Genomic DNA, 24,391 nt, shown 5'->3' with positions numbered 1-24,391 from the left:
CAGGGCTGGTGTGACCTCCAGCTCTCCCAGTTCCTTGCAGGGACTTTGCCCGTTTGATTGGCTTTTCCACCCATTTCCTGCATGAAGCTGCTGCAACGCGGCACGGCCCTCTTTATCTCCTCCCCTTCCTGCAGCTGCGGGATGATGGGCTGCTGCTTGCAGGCTGTGGCCCTGCTGCTCTGTGCCCTGCTGCTCTGTGCCCTGCTCCGCTTCACCCTACGCAGCCCCGTGCTGCCGCTCGCCCTCCCCGCGCTGCACGGCCGCACCGCCATCGTCACCGGTGAGCGCTGCGTGCTGCATGCTGCTGCACGGCTGCTGGCTGCAGGCTCACGGCTGCTTGTTGTGCTCTGCTCTGCAGGGGGAAGCAGTGGGATCGGGGAGGCCGTGGCGCGGGAGCTGGCACGGTGCGGGGCACGCGTGGTGCTGGCAACACGGAATGTGCTGCGGGGAGAGGAGGCTGCGTGGCGCATCCGTAGGGTGAGAGCTGGGGGGGGTTGGGGCAATAGGGGCACAAAGGGGATCTGGGGGATCACTGGGACACCCCCATGGGATGTTCCTGGTCTACCCCTAGTGTGCCCTGGAGGGCCCTAAGGAACCACCCCCTCAGCTCCCCCAGAGGTTGCACCGTGGAGGTTCTGAAGGGGTGGGTGCCTTAGGGCTGCTCCCATAGGACACCCCCATAGCACAGCCCCGATGTACCCGCACCCCAAACACCTCCACGTGCATCCCTAAAATACACTCACAGCACATTCCTGGACACCCTGCTGAACATCTTCAGTATAGCCCCACCTCAGCGCACCCTTAGGACACCCCTATGGGCTCTCCCCAGTGCACAGCCCCTGCCCCCCCCCACAGTGTTCCCCTGCAGCCCCTTGTGCACTCTTAGGACCCCATGACACATCCCTGAGCACCCCTAGGGCCCCCCCTTGGCACAGCCCTGATATACATGGTGCATCCCCATGGGACATCCCACTCTAACCCCCCTCCCATACCCCCAGTGCATCTCTAGGACACCCGTATGGGGCCACCCCCAGCCTACCCCACCCTCAGGCCACCCTATAGCCATTCCCTGCAGCCCCCTCCTCCCTAAAGCCTCAAGAGCAGCTCCTGCTCCCTCCACCCCCACTGCAGGACACAGGGAACCCCGAGGTGCTCTTCATGCCTCTGGACCTCAGCAGCCTCCGCTCAGTGCGCGCCTTTGCCACCGCCTTCCTGCAGCAGGAGCCCGACCTGCACCTCCTCATCAACAACGCCGGTGAGCAGCAGAGCACTGCATTGAACCCCCAAACCCAGCACCCCAAACCCAGCACTCACACCACGCACTGCACACACAGGAGTGAGCGCCGGGGGCACCACAGAGGATGGTTTCAGCCTGTCCTTCCAGGTGAACCACCTGGGCCACTTCCTGCTGACCCAACTGCTGCTGCAGCACCTGCAGAGCAGCGCCCCGAGCCGTGTGGTCATCGTCGCCTCCTCTGCACACCAGGCTGGTCGTCTGTGCATGGCCGAGCTCGGCCGACCACCCCCCGGCCCCTTTGCTGCCTTCCAGGATTACTGTAACAGCAAACTGGCCAATGTGCTGCATGCCCGGCAGCTGGCAGCACGCCTGCAGGGCACCGGGGTCACCGCCTATGCCGTGCACCCAGGTATGTGCAGTTCAGCAGTTTGCTTGTTGCATGCTTGCATGGAGAGCACCCCTTCACATTGAGCATCGTTTGCACGGTGTTCCCTTTGCATGGTGCATCCCTCCGTGCTGTGCATCTTTTACACAGTTCACCTTTTGCACAATGCATCCCATTGCATAATGCGTGGAGCACCCCTCTGTGCAGCACACCCTGCCCACAGCTCACCTTGCACACAGCATCCTTTTGCATGCCACAGCCCTTCGTGCAACGCCTCCCTTTGCACGCCATGTCCCTTTGCACGCCATGTCCCTTTGCACAGCGCACGTGCTTGCACACTGCAACACTCTGCACAGCATGCTGCTTTGCATGCTGTGTCCCTTTGCTGGCGGGTCCCCTCCCTGCCTGCTGCACCACACAGTCCCTCTCTTCTCCCTGCAGGTTTTGTCAACACGCAGCTGTTCCGTCATGCACCGCTGTGGCTGCAGCTGCTGTGGACTCCGCTGTCCCGGTTCTGCTTCCGCAGTGCAGCTGAAGGCGCACGCACGGTGCTGTTCTGTGCCACGCAGGACGGCCTCCAGCCCTTCAGTGGCTGCTACTTTGCTGATTGCCGCCCGCTGCAGCCCTGGGCTCAGGGCAGGGATGATGCTGCAGCACGAGAGCTGTGGGACCGCAGCGAGAGGCTGCTGGGGCTGCAGCCCTCCTTGTGCACGCCTGTGGAATAAATATGTCCTGCCACTGTGCTGCAACGTGCCTTGCAGCTCCCCAGTCTGCCCCCGTGCAGTGCGTGTCATCCTCTGCATGCCGCCCCATGCACGCTTGCACATGCAGAACGGCTCATCCAGCTTTGCAAAGAGCACACCCTGCCTTGCACAAACATCCTGCTGCAGCACACATGCACATGCTGCATGCACACACCCTGCCTTGTCAGTGCATGCACACACATATAGCCCTGCATAGGCACACAAAAGCTGCAGTGTGAATGCACTCAGCTTTGCACAGCTCAACAAATAAACATCGTAGCGTGCACGCTGCACCACGCACACACTGCATGCACTGCAACAAAGCATGCCGTACTGCACACACTGCAATGCACGCACACTACCTTGCACATGCACGTACAAATGACGCAGCACACGTTGCATGGCATATGTCCTGCCTTGTGCATGCACACACAGCCTTGCACACACACATAGTCTATGCTTTGCACATAATGCACAAGCTGCTGTGCACTGGCCATCCCATGCACTGCACACCCTCCCCTTGCATTGCACTGCACCACTGCATCGCATTGCATTGCATTGCATTGCATCGCATTGCATTGCATTGCATCGCATTGCATTGCATTGCATCGCATTGCATTGCATTGCACACGCGCTGCACCGCACGCACCGCCGCCGCCCCCGCAGCGCTCCGCACACTGCGCACGCGCAGCGCAGCGCCCCAAGATGGCGGCCGGCCCTGACCCCGCCCCTCCGAGCGGTGCCCGCCTTCCCAAGATGGCGGCCGCCCTCCCAAGATGGCGGCCGGCCGTAACTCCACCCTCACGCTCTGCCCACCTCCCCAAGATGGCGGCCGTCCCGGAGGCGGGGCGGTTCGGGGCGGGCCCGGTGCGGGCGGGAGGCGGTGAGCGGAGGAGGAGGAAGCGTTCGGCGGGCAGCATGGGCAACTGCCACACGGTGGGGCCCAACGAGGCGCTGGTGGTGTCAGGTACGGGCGGGCACAGCAATGGGGGGCTGCGGCCTGAAGGGGACCCGGGGGGGCACTGCGCTCTGGGGGTGGGGATGCGCCAGGCCTGGGTTGGGGGCTTGGGGTGATCATGGCGTTGATGGGGGCTTGTGGTGCTGGGGGGGTTGCAACGCTTCCCTTGGTCCCCCATAAGAGACCCCTATAGAAGAGCTCAGCAGCCAACGAGCCGCCCTCCATCCTCCCCATGGCACAGTGCAGCCTGTAGGGCTCCTCCGTGCCTCCCTTATCAGCTCGTAGGACCCAGCAGGAATTGGGGGCATCAGGCGGTGAAGCAGCGCTGCTCCTGGGCCGGGGGCACAGCACGGCCCTGCCATGCACAACAGGCCGAGTGCCGCCCCCAGGCACAGCCCTACGAGCAGCGGGGTGCAGCCCTGGGTTCCTGGAACTGATTGAGCTGACGGCATCCAACGCTTCATGTTGTGATGTTAGGTCAGATCTGGGAATGGGAGGAGAAATCTGCCGGCAGGTCGTGGCAGCAGCCGCCTCTTGGCTTGCTGTCATCCAGCTGTCGTGTTTCCAGAGCTCTTTCTTTTTGCTGGGAAGCAGCAGCCGTACCCTGGGAACGTGTGTGCATGCAGAGATCCACAGCCTTATTTGGGAAGTGGCCTCCAAGGCGCTGAGCTGCGTCCTTCCCTATTGAGCAACACTCATTTCCTTCTAAGAAACTGCCCTCGGTCAGGCAATGCACGCAGAGGCCGGGAATGCCCTGGGGAGCTGTGCGAGGTGATGATGGGCTCCGCAATTGGAGTCTAATATTGCAGGAGGAGCTGCAAGCTTCCCGCTGGGGCTCCAAGCAGGCCCTGGGGAGGCTTTGGCTCCTTGCAGGCTGCTCCAGGGCACGGCCCTGCCTTGGGAGAAGCAATACCTGCTCACCCTGACGTCACAAGATGTGCAGATCCTCTCCCAAGCGCGTAATGGATTTCACTTTGCAGCCTGGCCGGACGCAGCTGTTTGTGGCTCAGGATCAACCTGCTAATGCTGAAATTTGACACTAATATTTCTGCAGAGCTTCATCGGTAAGGAGATGATGTCCTGTTTAATGGCTGCACAGCTCCTGTGAGCCAACAGGGCTGGGTGGCAGCTGGGACCAGAGCTGGGTGCTGCTTCAGCTGGAGGTCAGGGTGTGAAAGGAGAAGCAATAGGGCCCAGCTCAGCTCCAGCACAGCCCCTCTGGGGCTCTTTGATCTCTTTCAGAGTAAGAGAAGAGCTGGCAGCTGATCCTAGTTTGCTGTCAACATTTCCTGTCAGGGCCCCAGCAGCTGGGGATGGTTAACCCTTCCCGACCTGATCTGAGCTCTCACATCCTCTTGCTGCATCCCTCTCATTCCTGCAAGAGGATCTATGTGTGAGCTGCTGTACCATAAAGCAGAACTTTCACCTGTACACATTTTAGAAGCCAGAAAGAGAGTCTTCTGGGGGCTCTGCAAACCCTTCCTGCTCTGCAAGAGCCCTGCAGTGCTCAGATAATGTACAGTTGATATGAGGCAGGCTGGAAAACCAGTAAATCAGTGCCAGGGAACTTGACAGTGGTTCACTGTTCAGCTGAAGGGATTTATCAAGTAAGTGCCTTGTTTTGGCTTGAGTGGTAGAATCGAGAACGTGCTTATTGAATTTGCAGATGACACTGAGCCGGGAATGGATTCCAGAGCTTTGAGGGCAGGATTAGGAACAAAGGGAACTTGACAGCTCGGCACGATGCAGTTCAGGGGAGAGGAACCCATGAGGACAGAGCAGGAGGTCCAGGCCATCGCTTGCAGGGAAGGTGTGGTTTGAAAACTGTCTGTAACGGGGATACTCAGAGTTTGCAATGGTTGGTTCTGATTTGGGTGGCCTCCAGAAGCAGCTCATCAGCACAACCCGCACCTCCCTGTTGCTGTGACCATCGGAGGATTACACAGACCCATCTCAGGATCCTGCATCGGATCAGTTCATTTCATTAACCTTGTACGAGGCACGAGGACAGAGCCTGATTGATATTCACAGTGACGCCTAAGGACCAGACGCTGATTTTAGTCTAGACCCTGCTTTATTACGTGAGTTTCTTAGCGTATGCCTCTGCCTTTTCCTCCCTGTGTTCTGCAGTGTTCCCAGCAATCACCCTGCTTGTTTCCCAGCAACAATTCCCTGTGCCTACCGAGGAGCTCCGTTTATCTGCAGACCCTCAAACGCTTCATCTCATGTCATCCAAACCAGACATCGTGCTTTCTCTTGGCTCTGGGAAGCCGTGCTTGAACACGGGACCTCTTCAGCTGGGAAGAGGCCAAAGTGGCTGTCAGCTGCCTGGCCATGAATCCCCCATTTGTAGCAGGCCTGGCTGTGGTTTGCTGCACCCAGAAAGCGTGGGGATGTTTGTGGAAGGGACGGCCAAATAGCTGTGAGACCCAACCCTGGGGAACAGCGGGTGGATTATAGCAGAAAAATGCACCTCCTCTGCCAAATCCCATTGTGCAAGAGGGGTTATTCGTCAGCCTTGCAAGGATTTCACTTTGTGAGTTCCTTTTTGCAACTTGATCTCCGAGACTTGGCAGAGAGGCTGCAAGAAGTGCAATGGAAAATTAGCCATGGTGCATTACTGGGACAGAGCTCTGCTGCACTCCGACGTCCAGCCTGCAGGAAAGCAACCAGCTGCCGTCCCACCCCTGTTTAATGGCTTCGGCTTCCTTGTTTTTCTTATGCTTTGAACACTTCTGGATGTGCAACACAGCTCAGCAAACGGAGTGTTGGTGTGGCAGTGTTAGGTGGCTCTGGGAAGCAAGCTTTGGGTGTGATGCTGAGCGAGGCATCGCCTGCAGAGGAGAATAGGAATCTGTGAGCAGCAGCACTGTGACAACAGTGTTATTAGGGCTCAGTTTTGTCAGAACATGATTCTGAAACAATTGCCAGAGGTTCATTGGGGTTGTAAGGACCACATGGATGCTGTGAAATGGGCACCTTTCCACGCTGCCAGGAGCAGCTCCCTTCCTGTCCCTGGGGAATGGGGTTCTCCAACAAGCATTACCAGGCGTTGCAGTGCTGTGCCATTGCTCTGCTTGCGACTCGCTCTGTTTGGGTGCAGGGATTATCTGACACGTGGCTGTAATGTTCTCCTCCATCTGTGTTCTTCCCACTGTGCTGCAGGTGGCTGCTGTGGCTCCGATGTGAAGCAGTATGTGTACGGTGGCTGGGCCTGGGCCTGGTGGTGCATCACGGACACCCAGAGGTAAGGAGACCCAGAGGCAACCCCTACATTGCTTGTGGGTCTGGTGGATGTGCCAGGCAGAGCCGGCCCTGCAGGGCTGTCAGTGTCTGTAGGAACGCAGGGCTGGCCGGCACCATCAGCCCTGCACTCTGCCTTTGGCTGCAGCCCCTGCCTGCTGCCCAGCCCTGTCTTTCTAAGGCCGTGCTCACTGCTGTCACCATCGGAGCAGACTGTGTTCCTGTTTAAAAGCACAGGATTTCCTTTCCTTCCCTTTCCTCACTCACGGACTTTGCTGGTCTCTGAACTAACGTGCTGTGGTGCTGCTGCTGCGGCTCTTCTTCTTTAGGACCTGTGGGGATGTTGCTAAGTGTGCCTCTGTCCTAACACCTCCCTCACGCTCAGACACAGGTTTCTGCCTATGTAAAAAATAACAGGGAAAGGATAAAGACACGACTTTGGGGTTGTTTTGCACTACATGAAGGTCGCAGCTAACCTTCCCTCCTCCACGTCCACGTGTTGCCATCAGCAGACAGCCAGCATGCTGCTGCCCTCACCCTGCAGATGCTGCACGGCTGTCAGTGCTGCTCACCTGGCTCAGCCAGCTCGTTGCTGGCCATGGGCTCACAGCTCTCAGCTCCTTCCCTGGGAGCCTGGGATGTGGCATGGCTGCAGGGGCCGACAACAGCACTGCAAGAGGAGTCTCAGCTAACACCTCTGCTTTGGCCCAGGCTCTCTGGCAGCGCTGCTATTAACTTGTGAAGTTGAGCAAAGGGTGAGTCCGTGTTAGAGAACAGCTTGCAGGGAACGAGTTGTCATGTGCTGGAGGTCTGCACACTGCCTGGCAAATGGGGCTTGGACAGGATTGCCAGCACCCAAGCAAATATTGTACTTTAAAATCTATACCCTCAGGTCACACCGTGGGGCTAAATTCCCTTTTTGTGACTGGAGTCTTTCCCAGATACCATAAGCTGGGCCACAATTGGAACCTGCTGCACGCACACAAGCAGGGCAGATTTCTTCCTTTGAAATTAGGGCATCTTTTCTGGAGCTATAGATGAGACAGCAGCAATTGTGTTGCTGTCGGCTGCACCTCACCAGGTAGCACCAACCTGGGGACAAAAGGAACACTTGGAGCTGGAAGGACAATGGGCTCTTCTCCTGCTGCAACCTTGAGGGCTGAGGAGAGGAAAAAAAACAACATGAAAAATCTCATCTCCGTGTTGAAGTCAGGAATAAAAGCAGCCAGAGGGGCAGTGCCTCCCAGGGAACCAAATGGTGTTATTCAGCCTCTTAGGACAGCACTTGGAAGCACCTTCTCTCCTCAGTGCTTTAGCAGGGGCGCGTAGCCAGATCCCTGATGCTTTTATTTTGCTGGCCCGTCTTTAATGTTGGCTTAGAGGCAGCTGAGCTATTACAAAAAATAACTTTCTGCGTTCAAGATGCTGCAGCAGCAAATTCCAGCTGACTTCAGGACAGCAGAGCAGGTGGGTCACAGGTGGCAGCACCTGATGGGGGTCAGGGTGAGACCCCGGCCTCTTTAACCTCACTAAAAAGCAGAGCCAGATGCTGAGAGCTCCATGCAGTGTGGGGGAAGCCGTGCCAGCATTACAGAGTCCAGGGAGCAGCAGTGGGAGAAATGCAGACTGAGAAGGGAAAAGCTGAAACCTGAAAGCCCCGTCTGTCCTTTGCAACGAGTAACTTACTCTCTGGTAACTGCTTTGTGTATTTGCTGTCCTACCCTTATTCCTTGCTGCTCAGACTGTCTTTGGAGGTTATGACCATCCTCTGTCGCTGTGAGAATATTGAGACGTCGGAGGGGGTCCCACTGTACGTAACTGGGGTTGCACAGGTAATAATCCACCAGCTTCCTAACGTCATGTCTAACTATTTCTGCCTCTGTTTTGAGCAGCAGCAACAGCAGCAGCAGCAGGACGACATAGAAACTAACGTTTCTCTAATGGGACAGTGAACATCTCAGTACCTTCCTCTCCTACCCCTCCTCTGGCGTTTGCTCTGGGCTGCACTCTGCAGTGTGTAGGTAATGCAGACAGATGCATACTTGGCAAATTCCAAATTCAGCATTGCTGTGCTGGCTCCTGACAACTCTGCAGTCATTTGCTGCAGCTATAACCCTTCCCTTGGCAGCAGCGTTTGCATTGAGTGCAGAAGTGCATCTGGCTGCAGACAGGCAAGGCTGGGTTTTGCACAGCCTTTGGGGAAGGCGTGGAGCTGAGCTTTGGGTTGTTTCAAAAGGAAGCCTGCACCCACGTGGGGAAATGGCAGCTCTTTGGTTTTGAACACGAATTTCCACTAAGCCCTTCCTCCTCCACACACAGGCAGTGCCCGATTTGGATGTTGTCTCATTTAAAAGCACAGCACGGAGACCTTGGGTGAGTTGCAGCACTGAGGAGTGGTGTTTGCTCTGTGCTGTGAGCAGTTACAGACCACCGTCAGAGCAGTTAACTTCCTTGGGACTCACCAGCTGGGAAGTAGCACCACATTTCATTTAAATTAAAGGGATGCATTAGGCCTCCAGACGTCCTACACCAGCTGATTAAAGCTGCACATGGCACAAAATGCCTGTGTGCATCCTGGACCTTGTGTTATCAGCTCCCAGCCTGCATGCCAGTTCAATTAGGACAGCAGCCAGGGCAGGCTCGAGCTTGCAGGGATTTATTTGAGCAGCCCACCAATCCCATACATGCCCATGACGTGCATGTTGCAGCCCCATGCCACCCACTCATGCTTTGGATGCTTGAGCTAATGCTGGCCAACACGAGCACTCTGCCCTGTTGCTCTGTGTCCCAGCACGTTCCCAGCTGGGTGCAGTTGCTCCTATCTATGGGCTGTGCTGCCCGGAGGCACAGCTTGTGTGTCACCATCTTGTGACCTGCAGATCTGTGCACAGCACCTTCAGCCCTTGCCAAATACAAGGTATGCTTTTGGCTGTCTGACCCCAAAGGAGCTGGAGACACATGACCCAAAGGCAAATAAGGAAAGTAGGGAGAGTGAGGGAAACGAGGGAGTAGGGCTGCATTAATGCTAACCCAGCAAGGGAAAAGGCATGGCTGCTTCTTGCAGCACCAGCATCACAGGGGTGACACGGGGTGGGTGCATCTGGGCTCCGTGCTGTGTTTTTAAACCACTGACAGCAGCCAGAGCTGGGGACCCAAAGCTGCTGGCCGCCTCACCAGCCCTGCTGATACGTTCCTTTAAGCAGCGTTTGGAAACCTCTTTCTTTCTGTCCAAGGTGTCTTGTCTGTCTCCAGTCACGTACAGCTCTGTGCCTGTCCTGCATTACCCGTAGGAGTGCGGCCGGTAGCCGGGGCAGGAGGTGCAGGGAAGGTTTGTGTTACGTGGAAACGTGCAAACATTTTACGTTTTTTGGCAGGATTTCCCTAGAGATAATGACGTTACAGCCCAGGTGTGAGGACGTAGAGACGGCGGAGGGGGTAGCTTTAACTGTCACAGGTGTGGCACAGGTACAGTAACTCCAAACCATCATTTCAGGAATGCATGTCTCTCACTGGCTTTCCCCCTTTACGAGGTTGCTGTTGTCCTGGAACAGGAGCCAACTGCTCTGAGACAAATCCTGCTGCAAAACCACGCTGTGCTCTTTGGTTTGAGCACGGTACAGCATGTCCGTGTTGTAACAGGGGTTGTGAGCTCTCCTCTCCCCACAGTCCTCCCTCCTCTTCCAGAGTCTCGTTGGTTGATGAGGTGTGTTGGGTGACTTCGTGTGTCTGTGCTGTACCGTGGTGCCCTTGGAGCTGTGTGACGCTGCAGGGCTGAGCCATTCGCTGCTGAGATGGTGCCGAGCGTTGGGTTGCTTTGGGTTAGTAGTGGTAGTGTGTGGGTCTTGTTGTTCTTCATGGTGAGTTAAAGCTTAAAGGAAGAACTCGGATCTCTCAGGGCAATAAAATCTGTATGAAATTTCTGGCTCGAATTGAGTTTTGGTTCTCTCAAGCCTTCTTCAGACATGGCCAAAATCTGACGTGCACCAGGGGGAGCACTGCAGCCCTTGGACAGCATTGGAGGGATTCCATCCTGTGCTCTTCCAGGGGCTCTTTGCTTGGCCCTGGATGGGCACGGTGGTGTAACTGAGGGTGTGCTCAGCCAGGAGCAGTGTCTGCATCACTGCGCACAGGAGGAAGGGCTGAGCACACCTGTGGCTTCAGCTCTATCTTTGCATGGTTGGAGAAATGCACGCACCCCTGCCTCCCTCAGACACCTCCATAAAGCTGCCAGCTTTATCTTCTGTTTGCCAACGCTCCTGTGAAGCCCTTTTGAGCTTCATTTTGGGACATCCTCCCACTGCCCACAGCAGGGCTGGGCTGGGCAGTGCGTGCAGGCAGAAGGCTGCACCACCAGGTGCCTTGCTTTAAAAATGCAGCTCCAAATCCACCTGGTTCTGGTTATTTTCTATTCCCACTGTTGTTTTTGTTCGTTCTGTTTTCTTTCTTTTCCCTGCTGCCAGTTCATTCCTTTTAAAGACTCCATAAGGTTTTGGTTGGTGAGATGTGGGGAATGCAGAGCCAGTGCTGTGTCAGTGCTGCATTCTCTCTGCTCACCCCTTGCAGAGGATGCTGCTGGCTGGAGCCAGATGGGTGGTATCCACCGTGTTTTATGTAGGCTCTCTGGTTTGAACAGTGTTTAAAGGTGCACCAGCTGTTGTAGTGCCTCGTCTGAAGGACTGGAAATAAGCTGGACGCAAATTGCTCAACCCTGTTTTGCTTTGCACAGCCTTTGCTTGGCGTCGAGGTTGGGCTGATGGAGCTCTGGGTTTGTTTGCAGAGCTGTGCCTTGCTCCTGTTGTCCTGCAGGGCCCTCCTGTCTGAGCAGCAGCCCACGTTTGCTGAGAGGTGAGCCTTGTGTGCGGCTGGAGCAGCTCTCTGAGCCCCTGCTTGCTTGGGGAGTGCAGACCGGAGGAGGGATGCAGCCCTGGGAGAAGCACGGAGGTCTCGCAGAGATCTGTCACACTCACCTGAGCTTTTGGCATTTCTTCCTGTGGTCGGGGGTAGCGTTGTGGTGTTGAACTTGTCACCTCACAGACCTAGAAATAGTCATGTTGCTTTTCCTGGCACTTAAACCCTGAATATGGGTCTGGCAGGTTGAGGTCTGCAGGTTGTGAACCCACCGAGAGCACACAGTGGGGCCCCCAGAGGGTCTTATTTGGAGGTCTTTGAGCCAGGATGATGCTGGCTTCTCAGGCAGCAGCAGCCAGGGCTGGTGGGATGGGACACAGCATGCTACCAGCATCTCTGGGCACAGAGGACTGCCCCCACCACTGGCACTGGCCAGCCCCGCTGTCTCCATCAGAGGGTGCTGTGGGTCTCTCTCAGCACCCAGCCATGCTGACTGCGTGCTGCTGTGGGTCCTGCTGCCAGACAAACAGACGTTCTTATGTCCTGGGCCACCTGAGCTGCCACTTTGGGGCTGCGCTCAGGGACTGGGGCTGTGCGCTGCATCTCTACTGCCTGACAAACCAAGTGGGGGTTTAACCCAGCAGGACCAGCCCTGGGAATTGGCACCAGGTGGTGAGGAGCAGGCTGCCCAGGTGCTGGCACACGGGGGCACACACAGCCCCCAGGCCAAACACAGTGTGTTCCCATCAGTAGCACGGGGATCTGGCAGCCCGGTGATGCTGCTGCTGCTGCTGCTGCTGCTCTTGGGTGTCTGTCCCACCTTAGACAGGCACATTCAGCCCCTTTGGTTTTGTCTCCTGTCTCCAGGTGAAGATAATGACCGAGAAGGAGCTCCTGGCTGTGGCCTGTGAGCAGTTCTTGGGGAAGAACGTGCAGGATGTGAAGAACGTGGTCCTTCAGACACTGGAGGGGCATCTGCGCTCCATCCTAGGTGCGGATGGGCTCACAGCCTTGCAGGCATCTTGAGCAGCTTTTTCCCCCTGTGCTGGCTGATCTCACCACGGCAGGCCACAATGGGGTGCTTCCTCCGCTGACTGCAGATGTGGCAGCTTAGATTGCTCCTCCCCTCCAGCAGCTCGTGCTGTGCTGCTGGGTGTTGTGATAAATGAGTTGTCGGTGCCTGCACTAAGAGATGTCTGAGTCCCCACGGGTTGCAGGTAGCCCCGTGTGTGGCTGCGCTTCTGAGATGCTGATGTGCAGAACAAGGACTGGGCGCTGAGCTGTACCCTTATGCCCAGAGCTGACCTCGCTGTTTGTATGATTCGGGATAATTAGGATGTTGCTGAGCTTTGACCCGTGCTGTTCTATGCTACCTGTTCCAAATAAAGTGCTTTGGCTGCCTTTCCTCTGCAGGAACCCTGACGGTGGAGCAGATCTACCAGGACAGGGACCAGTTTGCTAAGCTGGTGCGAGAGGTGGCAGCTCCAGACGTGGGTCGCATGGGTATCGAGATCCTGAGCTTTACCATCAAGGTACTTCCAGCCATGATGCATGACACTATGGGACGGCCAGCCGTGCTGGGAAGCAGTGACAGAGCTTGGCCTCTCCTGCTGAGGCTGATAGAAAAGCAATGGCTGACAGCCCGTCCCAGCCCTCCAGGGGTTTCCATGACAGCCGCTGCAACGTGCCCTGCATCCAGGCAGCACTGTGCAAACAGGAGAGCTGGCTGCTGGCTGAGCCCTCAGGGCTGGAGGGAGGATGCTGGGAGAGCCCACCTCTCCCTGCCTTGCCTGGTTCTGCTTGGCTGACGTGGCTCTTCCTGACCCTGGCCTAACAAATGATTGCTCTGAGCTCTGGCAGCAAGATGGAGTCGCTCATTGAAAGCAGCTGTGACTTATCTTCCCTTCTCCAGGATGTCTATGATAAAGTGGATTACCTGAGCTCCCTGGGAAAGACTCAGACTGCGGCTGTGCGAAGGGATGCAGACATCGGTGTGGCAGAAGCCGAGCGAGACGCTGGCATCCGGGTGAGTGCAGGGCTGTGCTGAGCTTCCCAGAGCAGTGTTGTGCTCCAGCTGCACACCCTTGAGCTCTGCTCTCTGTTTTCCTCTCTGCAGGAGGCAGAGTGCAAGAAGGAAATGTTGGACGTCAAGTTCATGGCAGATACTAAAATAGCGGATTCCAAGCGTGCTTTTGAACTGCAGAAAGCTGCCTTCACTGAGGAGGTCAACATTAAGGTGAGAGATACCTGGCAGCCCTCTGCTGTTTCCTGGTTTGCAGCAGCATTGGTTGCTCTGAAGCTTTCCAGCTTCCTCCCTCTGCATGTTTAGAGAGCTGGGACTGGAGAACCCAGGTTTGTGTGGTCGCAGTGCATGCTCCTTGCAGCAGGTTCCTCTGCTACCCAGTTGCCATCACTTATGTGAGACTAGGATGAAATGGAAGGATGGGGGGAGTCCAGCAAGTTGAACCCAGAGCTGGTTTTGCTCGAATACTGTGAGAAGAGCGTGCAGAAAAGGGCTGCAAGTGCAGCACTGAGGACTGGGACGTCACCCCTGGGTGGAGATGTGACTCCTGTCTGGTTTCAGAGCCTGCCTTATGTGTGCACCCAGGAGATGGTGGCCAAGCTCCTGTTCTCCTCTCTCCCACATGCAGACAGCTGAAGCCCAGCTGGCTTATGAGCTCCAGAGCGCCCGGGAGCAGCAGAAGATCCGCCAGGAGGAGATAGAAATCGAGGTGGTGCAACGCAAGAAGCAGATCGATGTGGAAGAGAAGGAGATCATCCGCAAGGAGAAGGAGCTGATAGCCACCGTGAAGCGGCCGGCTGAGGCCGAAGCCTACCGCATCCAGCAGATAGCGGAGGGGGAGAAGTGAGTGAGCCTGGAGCTGGTCTGGGAGCACAGGGACCTGTGCTGGGCTGGGCTGTGAGCGCTGCATTCCGATCCAGCTTGCAGGCTGATGCTGGAGGTGATGGCTGCTATAGGGCTGGCTTTGCCTTTTCAGGGTAAGGCAAGTCCTCCTGGCTCAGGCGGAGGCAGAGAAGATCCGCAAGATCGGAGAAGCGGAAGCCTTTGTGATTGAGGCCATCGGGATGGCAGAGGCTGAGGGGATGAAGCTGAAGGCCAAAGCGCTCCAGAACTACGGGGAAGCCGCCAAGCTGGCCCTGGTGCTGGATGCGCTGCCCGAGGTGAGGGGGCAGCTTTCCCCTGCTCTGGGCTGGAGGTGGGGAGTTCCCAGGCTGGGCCACGTCTCCTGGAGGCACAGAGAGGCCACATGCAGTGTGCAGGTCCTCACCCCGTGGGTCTGACCAGCATCTCCATGGCTGCGTGCTCACCCCATTCTCCTTCCCTCCCTCCCCAGATTGCTGCCAAAGTGGCCGCTCCGCTCTCCAAAGTGGATGAGATCGTTGTTCTCAGCGGGGAGAGCAGCAATGTGACATCCGAGGTGAACCGCCTGCTGGCCGAGATCCCCGCCTCTGTGCGTGCCATCACTGGGGTGGACCTCACCAAGGTGAGCTGGGCACCAGCAGCAGCCAATGCCTCTTGGGGCCCTGAATTGTTCAGATCTGAGGCGGCCTCTTCCCACAGCCCTGCATCCTCCTGCAGCCCTAACAGTTCCCTCTTTCCTTCCTACAGATTCCCCTGATCCAGAAAGCCACTGGGGCCCAGGCATGAGAGCCAAAGCGCGTGAAGATCGCTCCCCGTTATGCACTCTGACATCAACTGCCTTCAACACTTGGGAATTCCTTTTATATCAGAGACGATTGGAGTTTCGTTTTTAAGCTCTGGTGCCTTATTTTGTAGGGCCAGAAAGATGCATGTTCAATCAGCCGCTCCTTTTGTTACCAAGGGTGGGAGGAGATTTATTTTCTAACTAACTGTATGTTGTATCCAGCCGGTGTTTGGCTCTGATCCTTGGTTAGGACTGGGGCATCTTGTCTGCTGTTGCTGTTCTGTGTCCTCAGGAGCTCTCAGCAGGGGCTCAACGTGGTGTGTGCGGGCACCAGGACCAGCTCTGGGCTCTCTGCCCTCCCACTGTGACCCTATGGGGTGCTGCCCAGACCTCTGCTGCTGCCCACAAGCTGGGTTTGTGGTTGGCTTTCCACATCTGTTTGTCTCTCCTGCATCCTGGGCACGGCTTCCCAGCGGTGGCAGTCCCACCCTGGTGGGGTGATGCTGGAGCACTGCCGGGGCTCAGTGCCCGCTCCCATCCTGCCTTCCCTCAGGGAATTTCCTGCTGGCCTCTTGCTCAGCCCTGAGCCGTGTCCCTCGGTGTCCCTTGGTGTCCCTTGGTGTCCCTTGGTGTCCCTTGGTGTCCCTTGGTGTCCCTTGGTGTCCCTTGGTGCCGTGCTGCTCCCCACCCTTAGGCTCCCTGACCTCATGGAGCTGCAGGGCAGCCATGCTGCAGAAATCCCAACGAGTAGCATCGTGCCAAAGCTGCTCCGTCAGACCAGAGGGAGACCAACCACCCCGGCTGCTGTCCCCAAGTGCCACCATGCCTCTCACCTCTGCTAGCAGAGCAAGGGTCCCGGTGGTGGCATGGGATGGCACCAGGCACTGTGATGGGGACGTGTTCCTCCTGCAGCTGACCTGCAGCCCTCCTGCAGACCCCCCACCCACCTGACAGCCCATGGCTTTGCTGTCCCCGGAGGTGCTGTGAAAAGGTTGTCCCTCCTGTGTCGCCCGCAGTGCCACCAGGAGCGGGCACTGAGCTTCACCCACTCTGTGTCTGTCCTGCTGCCTGTCTTTGCTGTGGCTGTGCCTAAAAATGTGTGCATTGAGTCCCAGCTGGCAGGGCCGGGGGGTTGGGGGGGCCAACCTTGTGCATCCAGTGCCACAGATCAGCATCACCCCTTTGCAGAGGGGTGGCTGCTGGGTGCAGAGACCCAGGCCCACTTTGCTCTGTCAGTGCTACTGGTGCTGCATTGTCCCCTCCCTGTTGCTGTATGGGGGGGTCAGGCCTTATCAGCCCCCAGCTTGTGGCCACCAGCCCTGATCTGGCGCTTGCTGATGGGTGTGCCGGGCAAGTCACCCTATCTGTGTGTGTGTGCATGTCTGCACCGTGTCACTGCCGTGTGATAATAAAGCCTGTCACCTCGTGCTCTGGCTCTGATCTTGTGTGTGCTTTCTGTCCCCGCTCTGCAGCCCCGGAGTGTTTGTCCTCCTTGCAGCCCACCTTGGCTGCACTCATGTTGTCCCCCCCATCACCATGTCCCCATGGTGCCCTCGCCCTGTTCCCAGGGCTGCTCCCTGTCTGCACTGTGTGGGGTTCATGCCCCATCCTGTTCCACTTTGCAGCTCCCCGTGTCACCCAGGGATCCCACTGCTGAAGGCTCCGTCTGTGCCCAGGTTGGTGGCACTGCACTGTCCCCACTGTCTCTGCAGCCAGCTCTGAGCAGCACCCATGGGTGTGAGAGATGGAGAAGGGCTTTCAATGGGGTCTGCAGCAGCAGGAGAAGGGATGGTGGGCTCTAAGGACGGCACTTCCCAATGTGAGGGCACCCAGAGATGTCGATGCTCCATCCTTGGAGGTGCACAAGGCCAAGCTGGGCACGACCTGGCAGTGCCCATGGAAGGGGTCAGACAGGGCAGCCCAAAGTCCCTTCCAGCACAAGCAATGCTGTGACTCCATGTCCTGGGACACCTCTGTCCCCAGCCCTGTGCTGGTGGCTGTGCTGGTTCCTCTCCGTGTGAGTGAGGGGCTCTGCAGACACAGTCCCCTCGTGCCCCTGAGCCCCTCTGTGTCCCCCCAAAGGCTGAGCAGGACAGAAGGGCCCCCCGTCCTGCATGCCCCACGCAGGGTGGCTCTGCAGATAGGTGGGTGGGGATGGGTTGGTGGCTCCTTATCTGCAGCCAGACACAGCCCTGCAGCTTCGGCGGAGGGGGGCTGCAGTACCGAAGCCCCCACAGTTCTGCAGTGCTGTCCTGGGGGCTGCAGACTTGGCAGTGAATGGGTGTGAAGCACAGCTGAGCGAGCAGCAGGGATGGGGATGCTTGGTCCAAGTCCCTGCTCTGGGTGCTGGGTGCTTGTGCTGCAGTTTGGGGATGCTCGCATGACAACGAAGCCCAAAGGGAGCAGGGTACAGCTCCTTTCAGTCCCCAGGTCCTGGTGTCCTCATGTTGCTGGGGATACGCTGCTGCTGGCAGCTGTGCCACCTCCTGCCAGGGTCTGGCCATGCTGCCTCTGTCACCCAAAGGGGACAGCGGGGCTGGGAACACCTCGTACCCCAGGGAAGGGTCCACAGTAGCCACCCAGTGCTGCTTATCGGGGTCTCCAAGCACACAGCCCTGGTGGGGACTTATCACATCCCTGCAGGTGGCTTCCAGGAATGCCACCATATCCCTGCCCTGCCGGCACCAACAGCACAATGGCACGGTGCTGGCTGCAGGATGTGACCCTGGGGGGGACAAAAAAGGGCTGGGGACACGTATGAGCAGAGCCACACACAGGCAGGTGGCACTCACAGCCAGGCACTGCGGCTGTTTGGGGACATACATGGCCAGGGGCCATAGATCATGCACAATGAGGTGACACAACCCTGTTGGGGACACATGGATCCATCCCTTGGGGTAGCATATGTGTCACAGGGTCACACAGGGCACCAGTTTGCCATGGGCAGCTCCCAGTTTGGGATGAAGAACTTGGGAGGGGGGGATTCATCAGGGAAATGGCCCCTGGGACCCCCCTGTCCTCATGTCCCCCACAGGCAGAGCTTTGTGGGATGGCACAGAGCTGCTGGAGGCTGCCCCTCCTCCCCCCCCCCGGGCATGAAAGGGTTACAGGGCAGGCCCAGCTGTGCCCTGCAGATGTGAGATATGCAGAGATATGCAGATGAGGCCGTGCAGGTTTTATAAGGTGGGCGCAGCAGCAGCACCCCACAGAGCAGCGGGGTCACCCCGAGAGGTGGGTGCTGCCTATGGGGACGCAGTGGGGTGGCGCTTTGGGGACGGGGTGACACTAACGATGCTCTGCTCTCTTTTAGGTGCTGCTCATCACTCTGCCCGCCGCCCTGGGCTGGATATCATCATATACTGTAAGTTCACTATGAGACACTACAGTATAGATGATGTACTCCCCTGGGCTGCACCCAGCCCCATAGAGCTGCTCCGTGGGACCTCAGTGTGGGGAGTTATGGGGTACCCCGAGGAGTGGCTGTGGCCGAGGACACATGGCTGGCAGGGAAACCGTTACCATTACTGAGTTTAGTAATGGTAACGGTTCTGCTGACGGCCAGGCGTGCAGCGAGGCGTGGGTCGGTGTGGGTCGGTGTGGGTCGGTGCTGTGGGTTCAATAAAGTCAGAGATGGCACAGAGACTGTGGCTCCTTCCCTTGTGTATGGGGGGGTCGGGGTTGGGGTGGGGGGTGTGGAGTGGGATTGTTAATGATGCTATGAGGGGCGTGGGGCACTAAAGAGGCTGTGAGCGGTACTGGGGATCAGCGGGGGGCACTGAGATGGGCTGGGGGCACTGTGGGGGTCAGCAGGATAAGGTGCAGGGGACATGCAGCACAGAGGGAGCACTGGGGGGGGCTGCAAGGGACAAGGGAGCACTCAGTACTGTGTACCCTGGGGGGACTGGGGGGCTCTATGCACACCGGGGGCACTGGGGACAGTGGGAGCACTGAGGGCACTGGGCACAATGAGGTGTACCGGGAGCACTGAAGGAACGTGAAGTACTGGGAGCACTGGGCGCACTGGGAGCACTGGGAGCACTGGGAGCGCTGAACACACCAGTCTGCGGCGCCGCCCGCACTGACGCGGTGCAACCAGCAGGGGGCGCTACAGCCCTCGCTGAAGAAGGCGGCGCTCTAACCCGCACTCCCTCCTCTCTATGCTCCCTCCTACTTCTCCTCCAGTAGGAGCAGCTCCCGGCCTGCCCCGCGGCGGGGCGACATGGCGGCGCCCATGGCTGCGGCGGCGGCGCGGGGCCTATGGCGGACCCTCAGGGCTGCTTCGGCTGTTCCGCCTTCCCGTCGTGCAGGTGGGGCGGCTGGAGCCGGGCCGGGATCTCGCTGCGGGGTTGGCCGAGGACTGGGGAGGCGTGAGGGCGGGTGGGCGTTCCGTGGTGCTCCCAGAGGGTTCGGGGAGGGCCGTGCGGTGTGTGAGGAAGGGCCCGTCTCGGTTTTGGGGCGTTCATGGCAGGTCTGACGCCGTTTCAGTGTTGCTGATGGGGGGCTGTGCCCGCTGCAGCGGGAGCGGTTCGGCGCTGGGTCACATCCTGGGCCTACCCAGAGAGAGGCCGACCCCGGAGCTGGGCCGGCATCCGCCGCCCGTGGCCACCAGCAGAGGTGAGAGCAGCGTGCGGCCCCCCCGACCCCACCATAGAGCGCTGAGCGCATCAAGAGCCCGTTTCCCCCCGCAGAGAAGCAGGCCCGACTGGTGCGGGGCCGCCCCGACCAGCCCCCAGAGCCCAGAGTGCTGAGAGTTGCCATCATCGGAGCACCCAACGCCGGCAAGTCCACGCTGTCCAATCAGCTCTTGGGCAGGAAGGTAAAACAAAACAGCCAGGGTTGGGTTGCTCGGTTGCCTTTATTTTGTTACCTTGTTGCTTTTAATTCCTTGCAGGTTTTCCCGGTCTCGAAGAAGGTGCACACAACCCGATGCAAAGCGCGCGGCGTCGTCACACATGAGGACACACAGCTGGTGAGATGCTGCCAGGCTGCAGAAATGCTGTTGTGTCCCAGGGCAACAAAGTGCAGGATCCCCACCTCTGGAGCTGCCCAAGGCCGGGCTGCGTGGAGCCCTTGGGCAGCCTGAGCTGCTGTGTGTGTGACAGCCAACCCAGCAGGGCTTGGAATTGGATCATCCCTGAGGTCCCTTCCGACCCACCCATTCGATGACGTTTTCATTTGTATCCCATGGTTGCGTTTAATCACATCGATTAGAGTTAATGGAAGGGCTAAAACTGCACGTGGACTTAGGGAATGTGTTTTTTCCTCTTTCTAGATCATTCTGGACACGCCTGGTCTCACCAGTCCCATGAAAGCCAAAAGGTATCGCTGCTGCTTGTATGGAGAGATGGGCTTCTATCACTTGAGGTCTGAGAGAACAGAAAGTGATTTTCACTGTGCAAGTTTGTAGAAGTGGCAGGAATGAATTGTTGCTATTCGAGTATCGCACAAAGCCTTGGGGAATCCCTTGAGCCCTGTTGAGTTAGATTCTGGGTGTGTATGTGCTGTGAAGGATGGTATAAACCTGTAAGGCAGCTCGGCGTGAGTTGGGATGATGGAAAGTGCTGTTCCCTCACCTGCAGGGGGAAGGAAGATTGTTGTGGTCCAACACATGTCTGGGGTACTCATTTCTGTTTGCCTTTCAGGCATAAACTGGAGGCGGCCATGCTGACAGACCCGTGGGACAGCATGAAACATGCAGATCTAGGTGGGCATCCAGCTTCCTTTGCATCAAAGCAAACCCTTTATCTGCCACAGAAACTTATAACCCTGCAGCTGTAGTAGCTTTATACTCTACTGGGCACTAAAGACAGGTGTGGGAGTGTGAATAAGAAGCGAGGAGGGAAGGACATTGGGGAAAAGTTGAATTAGTTAACCAGGAGGAGGGGATTAGGATTGTGTGATGGCAAAGGGAGGCAGCTTGGGTGAATACTTGGCCTTTTATGTTGCATTTTAGCATGTGTGATATTTATAGGAGAGATAAATAGGAGAGATAGGAGAACGAGTATAAACTCGGGTTTGTTGTTTTATCATTTAAAACACCGTTTTTGGATCACACTTGCACGCTGCCCTGCAGAAGTGAGAGGAGGAAGGAGATACAAACACAGGTTAACGAGAAGCTTAGAACAAACCTTTGGGATAATGTTGGTTCCTCATTTTTCCCCTCACTCTCTCCTGGCAGTTCTGGTTTTGGTGGACGTGTCAGACCACTGGACACGAAACTCTCTGAGCCTGGAGGTGCTGAAATGTCTTGCTCAGTTTCCCCACATTCCCAGTGTCCTGGTTCTGAACAAGGTAAGTGAGGAGCTCCATTTTCCCTTCTACTGATGCTGAGATTTTTCCAGCTCCTGCAGAGCCAGGGCCAACATGCTGGTCTTGTTTAGGACAAATTCCTGACTGCTGCCTCTCTCTCACATTAGGTGGATCTGCTAAAGAAGAAATTCATCCTGCTGGGACTCATTAATGAGCTAACAGAGGGAATTGTAAATGGGAAGAAACTGAAAGTGGGATCCGAATTTGAATATGATTCCAGTTCTCCTGCAAAAACTGTTCTTAAAGTTGCTCCAACTTCTCCACCTGAGAATAGAGCTCAGGAGTCTCCTTGTCAGCTGGAAACAAATAAAGCCCAGGAGGACTCTAGCTTGGATAACAGCAGCGATGTGAAAGCTTCTGAATCCAGTCTTGTTACAGAAGCACAAGGGCAAAAGCAAAAATACAAATATGGAGACCTGAAAAATAGGAAGGGCTGGCCACATTTCCAGGATATCTTCATGCTTGCAGCTCTCAATGGAGATGAGGTGGATACTCTGAAGGTAACTGTGGTCTGAACTTCTGTTATGCTTCGAAATTGGTGTGCACTTTGCCTTGTACCCCAGGGCTTCGTACTGAGGAACAGCAGAGCTGCTGCCCTTGGGATGGGCCCATGCTGGAGGAACTGTTCTCTGTCAATGTGTGCAACGTGTGCGTGTTATCTGATGGGTGTGATGTGTTTTGTACTGACAGCAGTACCTCCTGATGCAAGCCAAGCCAGGTCCGTGGGAGTTCCACAGCAGGGTCTTGACCAGCCAGTCACCTCATGAGATCTGTGATAATATCATCAGGGAGAAGATACTGGAGTACCTGCCCTTGGAAGTCCCCTATGGTGTGACTCAGGTAAGGAGGCGTGTGCTAGCAGACTTGCCTTCCAGTTATCTGTGTTGGGAATAACGGGCTTTGGGATGAGAATCCCTCTCTGGGTTTGTGAGATCTATGAGATTTCACAAGCCATGTGGCCTAGCTTGGGACTTGCAGATCAGCTAGTGGGACCCTTTTTGTGTTTTAAGTGGGTCTAAATGCATACAGCTGTGCCAGGGAGCTGCTGTCACTAAAAGAGTGGCAGTTGTAGTTCTGTGCCAAACTGCTGAGCTCGTGCTTCTGTTGCAGGTGACAGAGCTATGGGAAGAAGGGCCAAGCGGAGAGCTCGTCATCGTGCAGAACCTTGTGGTCCCAAGGAAGTCCCATAAGGTAAGAGGAAGAGAGATGGAGAGCATGAAAGGAGATTCCCTGTATCCAGCATGTGTGTGTCCTTGCTGCATTAGACACCCTCTGCCCTGGTTCTGGGCTCTGTGTTGAGAAGGGCTAGGTCTTTATTTACTAGCAGCTTGTACCTCACCATTAGTTTCCCATGCCTTGGTTTTAGGACACCTCTGACTGCTGTTTTATGTCCTTCTATGCCTGCACTGTTGTTTTCTTGGATGACTGCTCCCCACAGAAAGGCTGAGCTGTTGTTCTGTCTGGGTTTTGATACAGCTGATGTTGATTGGAAGAAGAGGTGCAGTTATCAGCAGGATCGCTCAGGAGGCCGGGCAGGACCTGATGAACGCTTTCCTCTGTGATATCCGCCTGAAGCTCAAGGTGGAGGTGAAGAGTTGAACTTTCCATGTAGGTTTTGACTGCCAGTTGAGCTCATGGGGAGAAACTCGTCCTGTTTTCTGCTGCAGGTATCTTAATACCTTTGTTTCATTCAGAGGGTGATGGACTCAAGATAGTGGGCTGAAGTAGAATATATTATTCTCTAGGGGAGTGGCCCAGGTGGTAATAAAACCTTCAGGTCTACAGTGTGGAACCTGGGGATGCACATCATGGTACCCCCGGTGCAGTTCCAGCACGTTTATGGAGTTGTCATCTTCTTCAGGGCTGTGCCCTACATCCTTGTTAGCAAGTCTTCATGCTTGGAAATACAGATTGAATTGAGTTAAGAGTCTGGCCCAACAAGGGAAGGGTGAATACTGTGATTCTTTGAAGCCTGAGGGAACATCTCCTGCCCTTTAGCAGACAAAGGGTTGCAGTGAAGGGATTATCAGCACCCATCTATCATCTCCTGAAGGCTGAGTGGTCCCAGCAGGGGTCAGGCAGGAGGCAGAGGCTCACCCAGCCCACACGGTGGTCTCATTTTTGCAGTGTTCCTTGCCCTGTTCTCTGTTGGAGTTTATGTGTGTGAGCACAAGTAACTGCCTGAGGGGGGTCAGTATTGCCAGAGGAAGGTCTGTGGCCGAACACATCTTGGTTTTGCTCTCTGCTGGGGTCCTGCCTTTACATCCATTTGGCAGCTGAGCTGATGAATGAAAGCTGAGGGGTTGGCTCTGAAGACGCCTCGGTGCAGCATCGCGTAGGTGCTTGCTTTTCATACACAGACAGATGGCAGCCCTTTTCTCAGGGACTCCAATAGTTCATTGCAGGAACGTTACTACAAAGCCGTTACTCTTTGCACCGGGATGGGAAGCTAAAGAGTGGGCAGAGCTCCAGGAAAGCTCTTGGTTTGGAACAGCAGCTCAGGTGGGGGTTGAGATCAGTCTTGGGATGCTGTACTGCAGCACTGCATTGCATTGCAATGGCTTCTGTGCCAAGTGGCCCCCATGGGCTGGAGGAATGGGGCAGCTATGGGGCTTCTGCCCGGAACCTAAAGCTGTTCAACGAGGGCTCGGTGTCTCTCTGCAAGGGGGGGCTGCTTTAGCAGCCTGCACTGAGCCAGCAATACCACAGCATGGGGTCACCCAAAATCCACCCAGAAAAGCCTCGAAGGATCAAGCGCTGCCTTTCCTTAACACCACCGTCCCCTGAATCCAACTCACCCGTGTCTTTTTCTTTCCCTTCCAATAAATCCAGCGCCTTTTTCATTAAAACAACCGCGGAGATAAAGCGAGACGTTTAATAAGCTTCCCTTCATTTCAGCCGTCGCGGGATGTGATTGAGCCCCCCCGGCCTCCCGTGGAGGTTTTCCCCTTCGCGGCCGCACGGGGGCGCTATAACGGAGACGCCTGCGCGGGGCGGGGC

The 24,391-nt window shown here is 56.6% G+C and overlaps 3 protein-coding genes across 4 annotated transcripts; all 3 read left to right on the top strand.

Moving 5' to 3' along the window:
- Window positions 1-103: 103 nt before the first annotated feature.
- Window positions 104-2,454, top strand: DHRS13 (dehydrogenase/reductase 13). The gene is made up of 5 exons (XM_072353370.1): window positions 104-280; window positions 359-477; window positions 1,132-1,255; window positions 1,335-1,646; window positions 2,064-2,454. The coding sequence occupies exons 1-5, from the start codon at window positions 142-144 to the stop codon at window positions 2,345-2,347; spliced, it is 978 nt and encodes a 325-aa protein (XP_072209471.1). The 5' UTR covers window positions 104-141; the 3' UTR covers window positions 2,348-2,454.
- A 736-nt stretch (window positions 2,455-3,190) lies between these two features.
- On the top strand, window positions 3,191-15,299 carry FLOT2 (flotillin 2). 2 transcript variants are annotated; one of them, XM_072353367.1, is made up of 11 exons: window positions 3,191-3,332; window positions 6,489-6,570; window positions 9,941-10,031; window positions 12,282-12,405; window positions 12,828-12,946; window positions 13,327-13,440; window positions 13,531-13,650; window positions 14,066-14,280; window positions 14,414-14,597; window positions 14,771-14,920; window positions 15,046-15,299. In XM_072353367.1, the coding sequence occupies exons 1-11, from the start codon at window positions 3,191-3,193 to the stop codon at window positions 15,082-15,084; spliced, it is 1,380 nt and encodes a 459-aa protein (XP_072209468.1). In that variant the 3' UTR covers window positions 15,085-15,299. The 2 variants fall into 2 exon arrangements, with proteins under 2 accessions (XP_072209468.1, XP_072209469.1); XM_072353368.1 differs by lacking the exon at window positions 9,941-10,031 and adding an exon at window positions 8,308-8,398.
- A 3,959-nt stretch (window positions 15,300-19,258) lies between these two features.
- ERAL1 (Era like 12S mitochondrial rRNA chaperone 1) lies at window positions 19,259-24,268 on the top strand. Its single transcript, XM_072353452.1, has 11 exons — window positions 19,259-19,389; window positions 19,568-19,696; window positions 19,771-19,898; window positions 19,974-20,051; window positions 20,355-20,401; window positions 20,725-20,786; window positions 21,261-21,373; window positions 21,499-21,891; window positions 22,082-22,231; window positions 22,502-22,582; window positions 22,868-24,268. The coding sequence occupies exons 1-11, from the start codon at window positions 19,302-19,304 to the stop codon at window positions 22,988-22,990; spliced, it is 1,392 nt and encodes a 463-aa protein (XP_072209553.1). The 5' UTR covers window positions 19,259-19,301; the 3' UTR covers window positions 22,991-24,268.
- Window positions 24,269-24,391: the final 123 nt, after the last annotated feature.

The sequence above is a fragment of the Excalfactoria chinensis genome, chromosome 19, assembly GCF_039878825.1.
Source record: "Excalfactoria chinensis isolate bCotChi1 chromosome 19, bCotChi1.hap2, whole genome shotgun sequence".
Classification (NCBI taxonomy): Eukaryota; Metazoa; Chordata; class Aves; order Galliformes; family Phasianidae; genus Excalfactoria; species Excalfactoria chinensis.
Note: the sequence above shows the minus strand (reverse complement) of the source record. Positions and strands in the feature narration are given on the sequence as shown.

Coding starts and splice junctions, on each gene's coding strand:
- DHRS13 (XM_072353370.1), top strand. CDS start 142: ATGATGGGCTGCTGCTTGCAGGCTGTGGCCCTGCTGCTCTGTGCCCTG. Junction 478..1,131: donor CTGCGTGGCGCATCCGTAGG/GTGAGAGCTGGG, acceptor CCCCCACTGCAG/GACACAGGGAACCCCGAGGT. Junction 1,256..1,334: donor CCTCCTCATCAACAACGCCG/GTGAGCAGCAGA, acceptor CTGCACACACAG/GAGTGAGCGCCGGGGGCACC.
- FLOT2 (XM_072353367.1), top strand. CDS start 3,191: ATGGCGGCCGTCCCGGAGGCGGGGCGGTTCGGGGCGGGCCCGGTGCGG. Junction 3,333..6,488: donor CGAGGCGCTGGTGGTGTCAG/GTACGGGCGGGC, acceptor ACTGTGCTGCAG/GTGGCTGCTGTGGCTCCGAT. Junction 12,947..13,326: donor TCCTGAGCTTTACCATCAAG/GTACTTCCAGCC, acceptor TCCCTTCTCCAG/GATGTCTATGATAAAGTGGA.
- ERAL1 (XM_072353452.1), top strand. CDS start 19,302: ATGGCGGCGCCCATGGCTGCGGCGGCGGCGCGGGGCCTATGGCGGACC. Junction 19,899..19,973: donor ATCAGCTCTTGGGCAGGAAG/GTAAAACAAAAC, acceptor AATTCCTTGCAG/GTTTTCCCGGTCTCGAAGAA. Junction 21,374..21,498: donor GTGTCCTGGTTCTGAACAAG/GTAAGTGAGGAG, acceptor CTCTCACATTAG/GTGGATCTGCTAAAGAAGAA.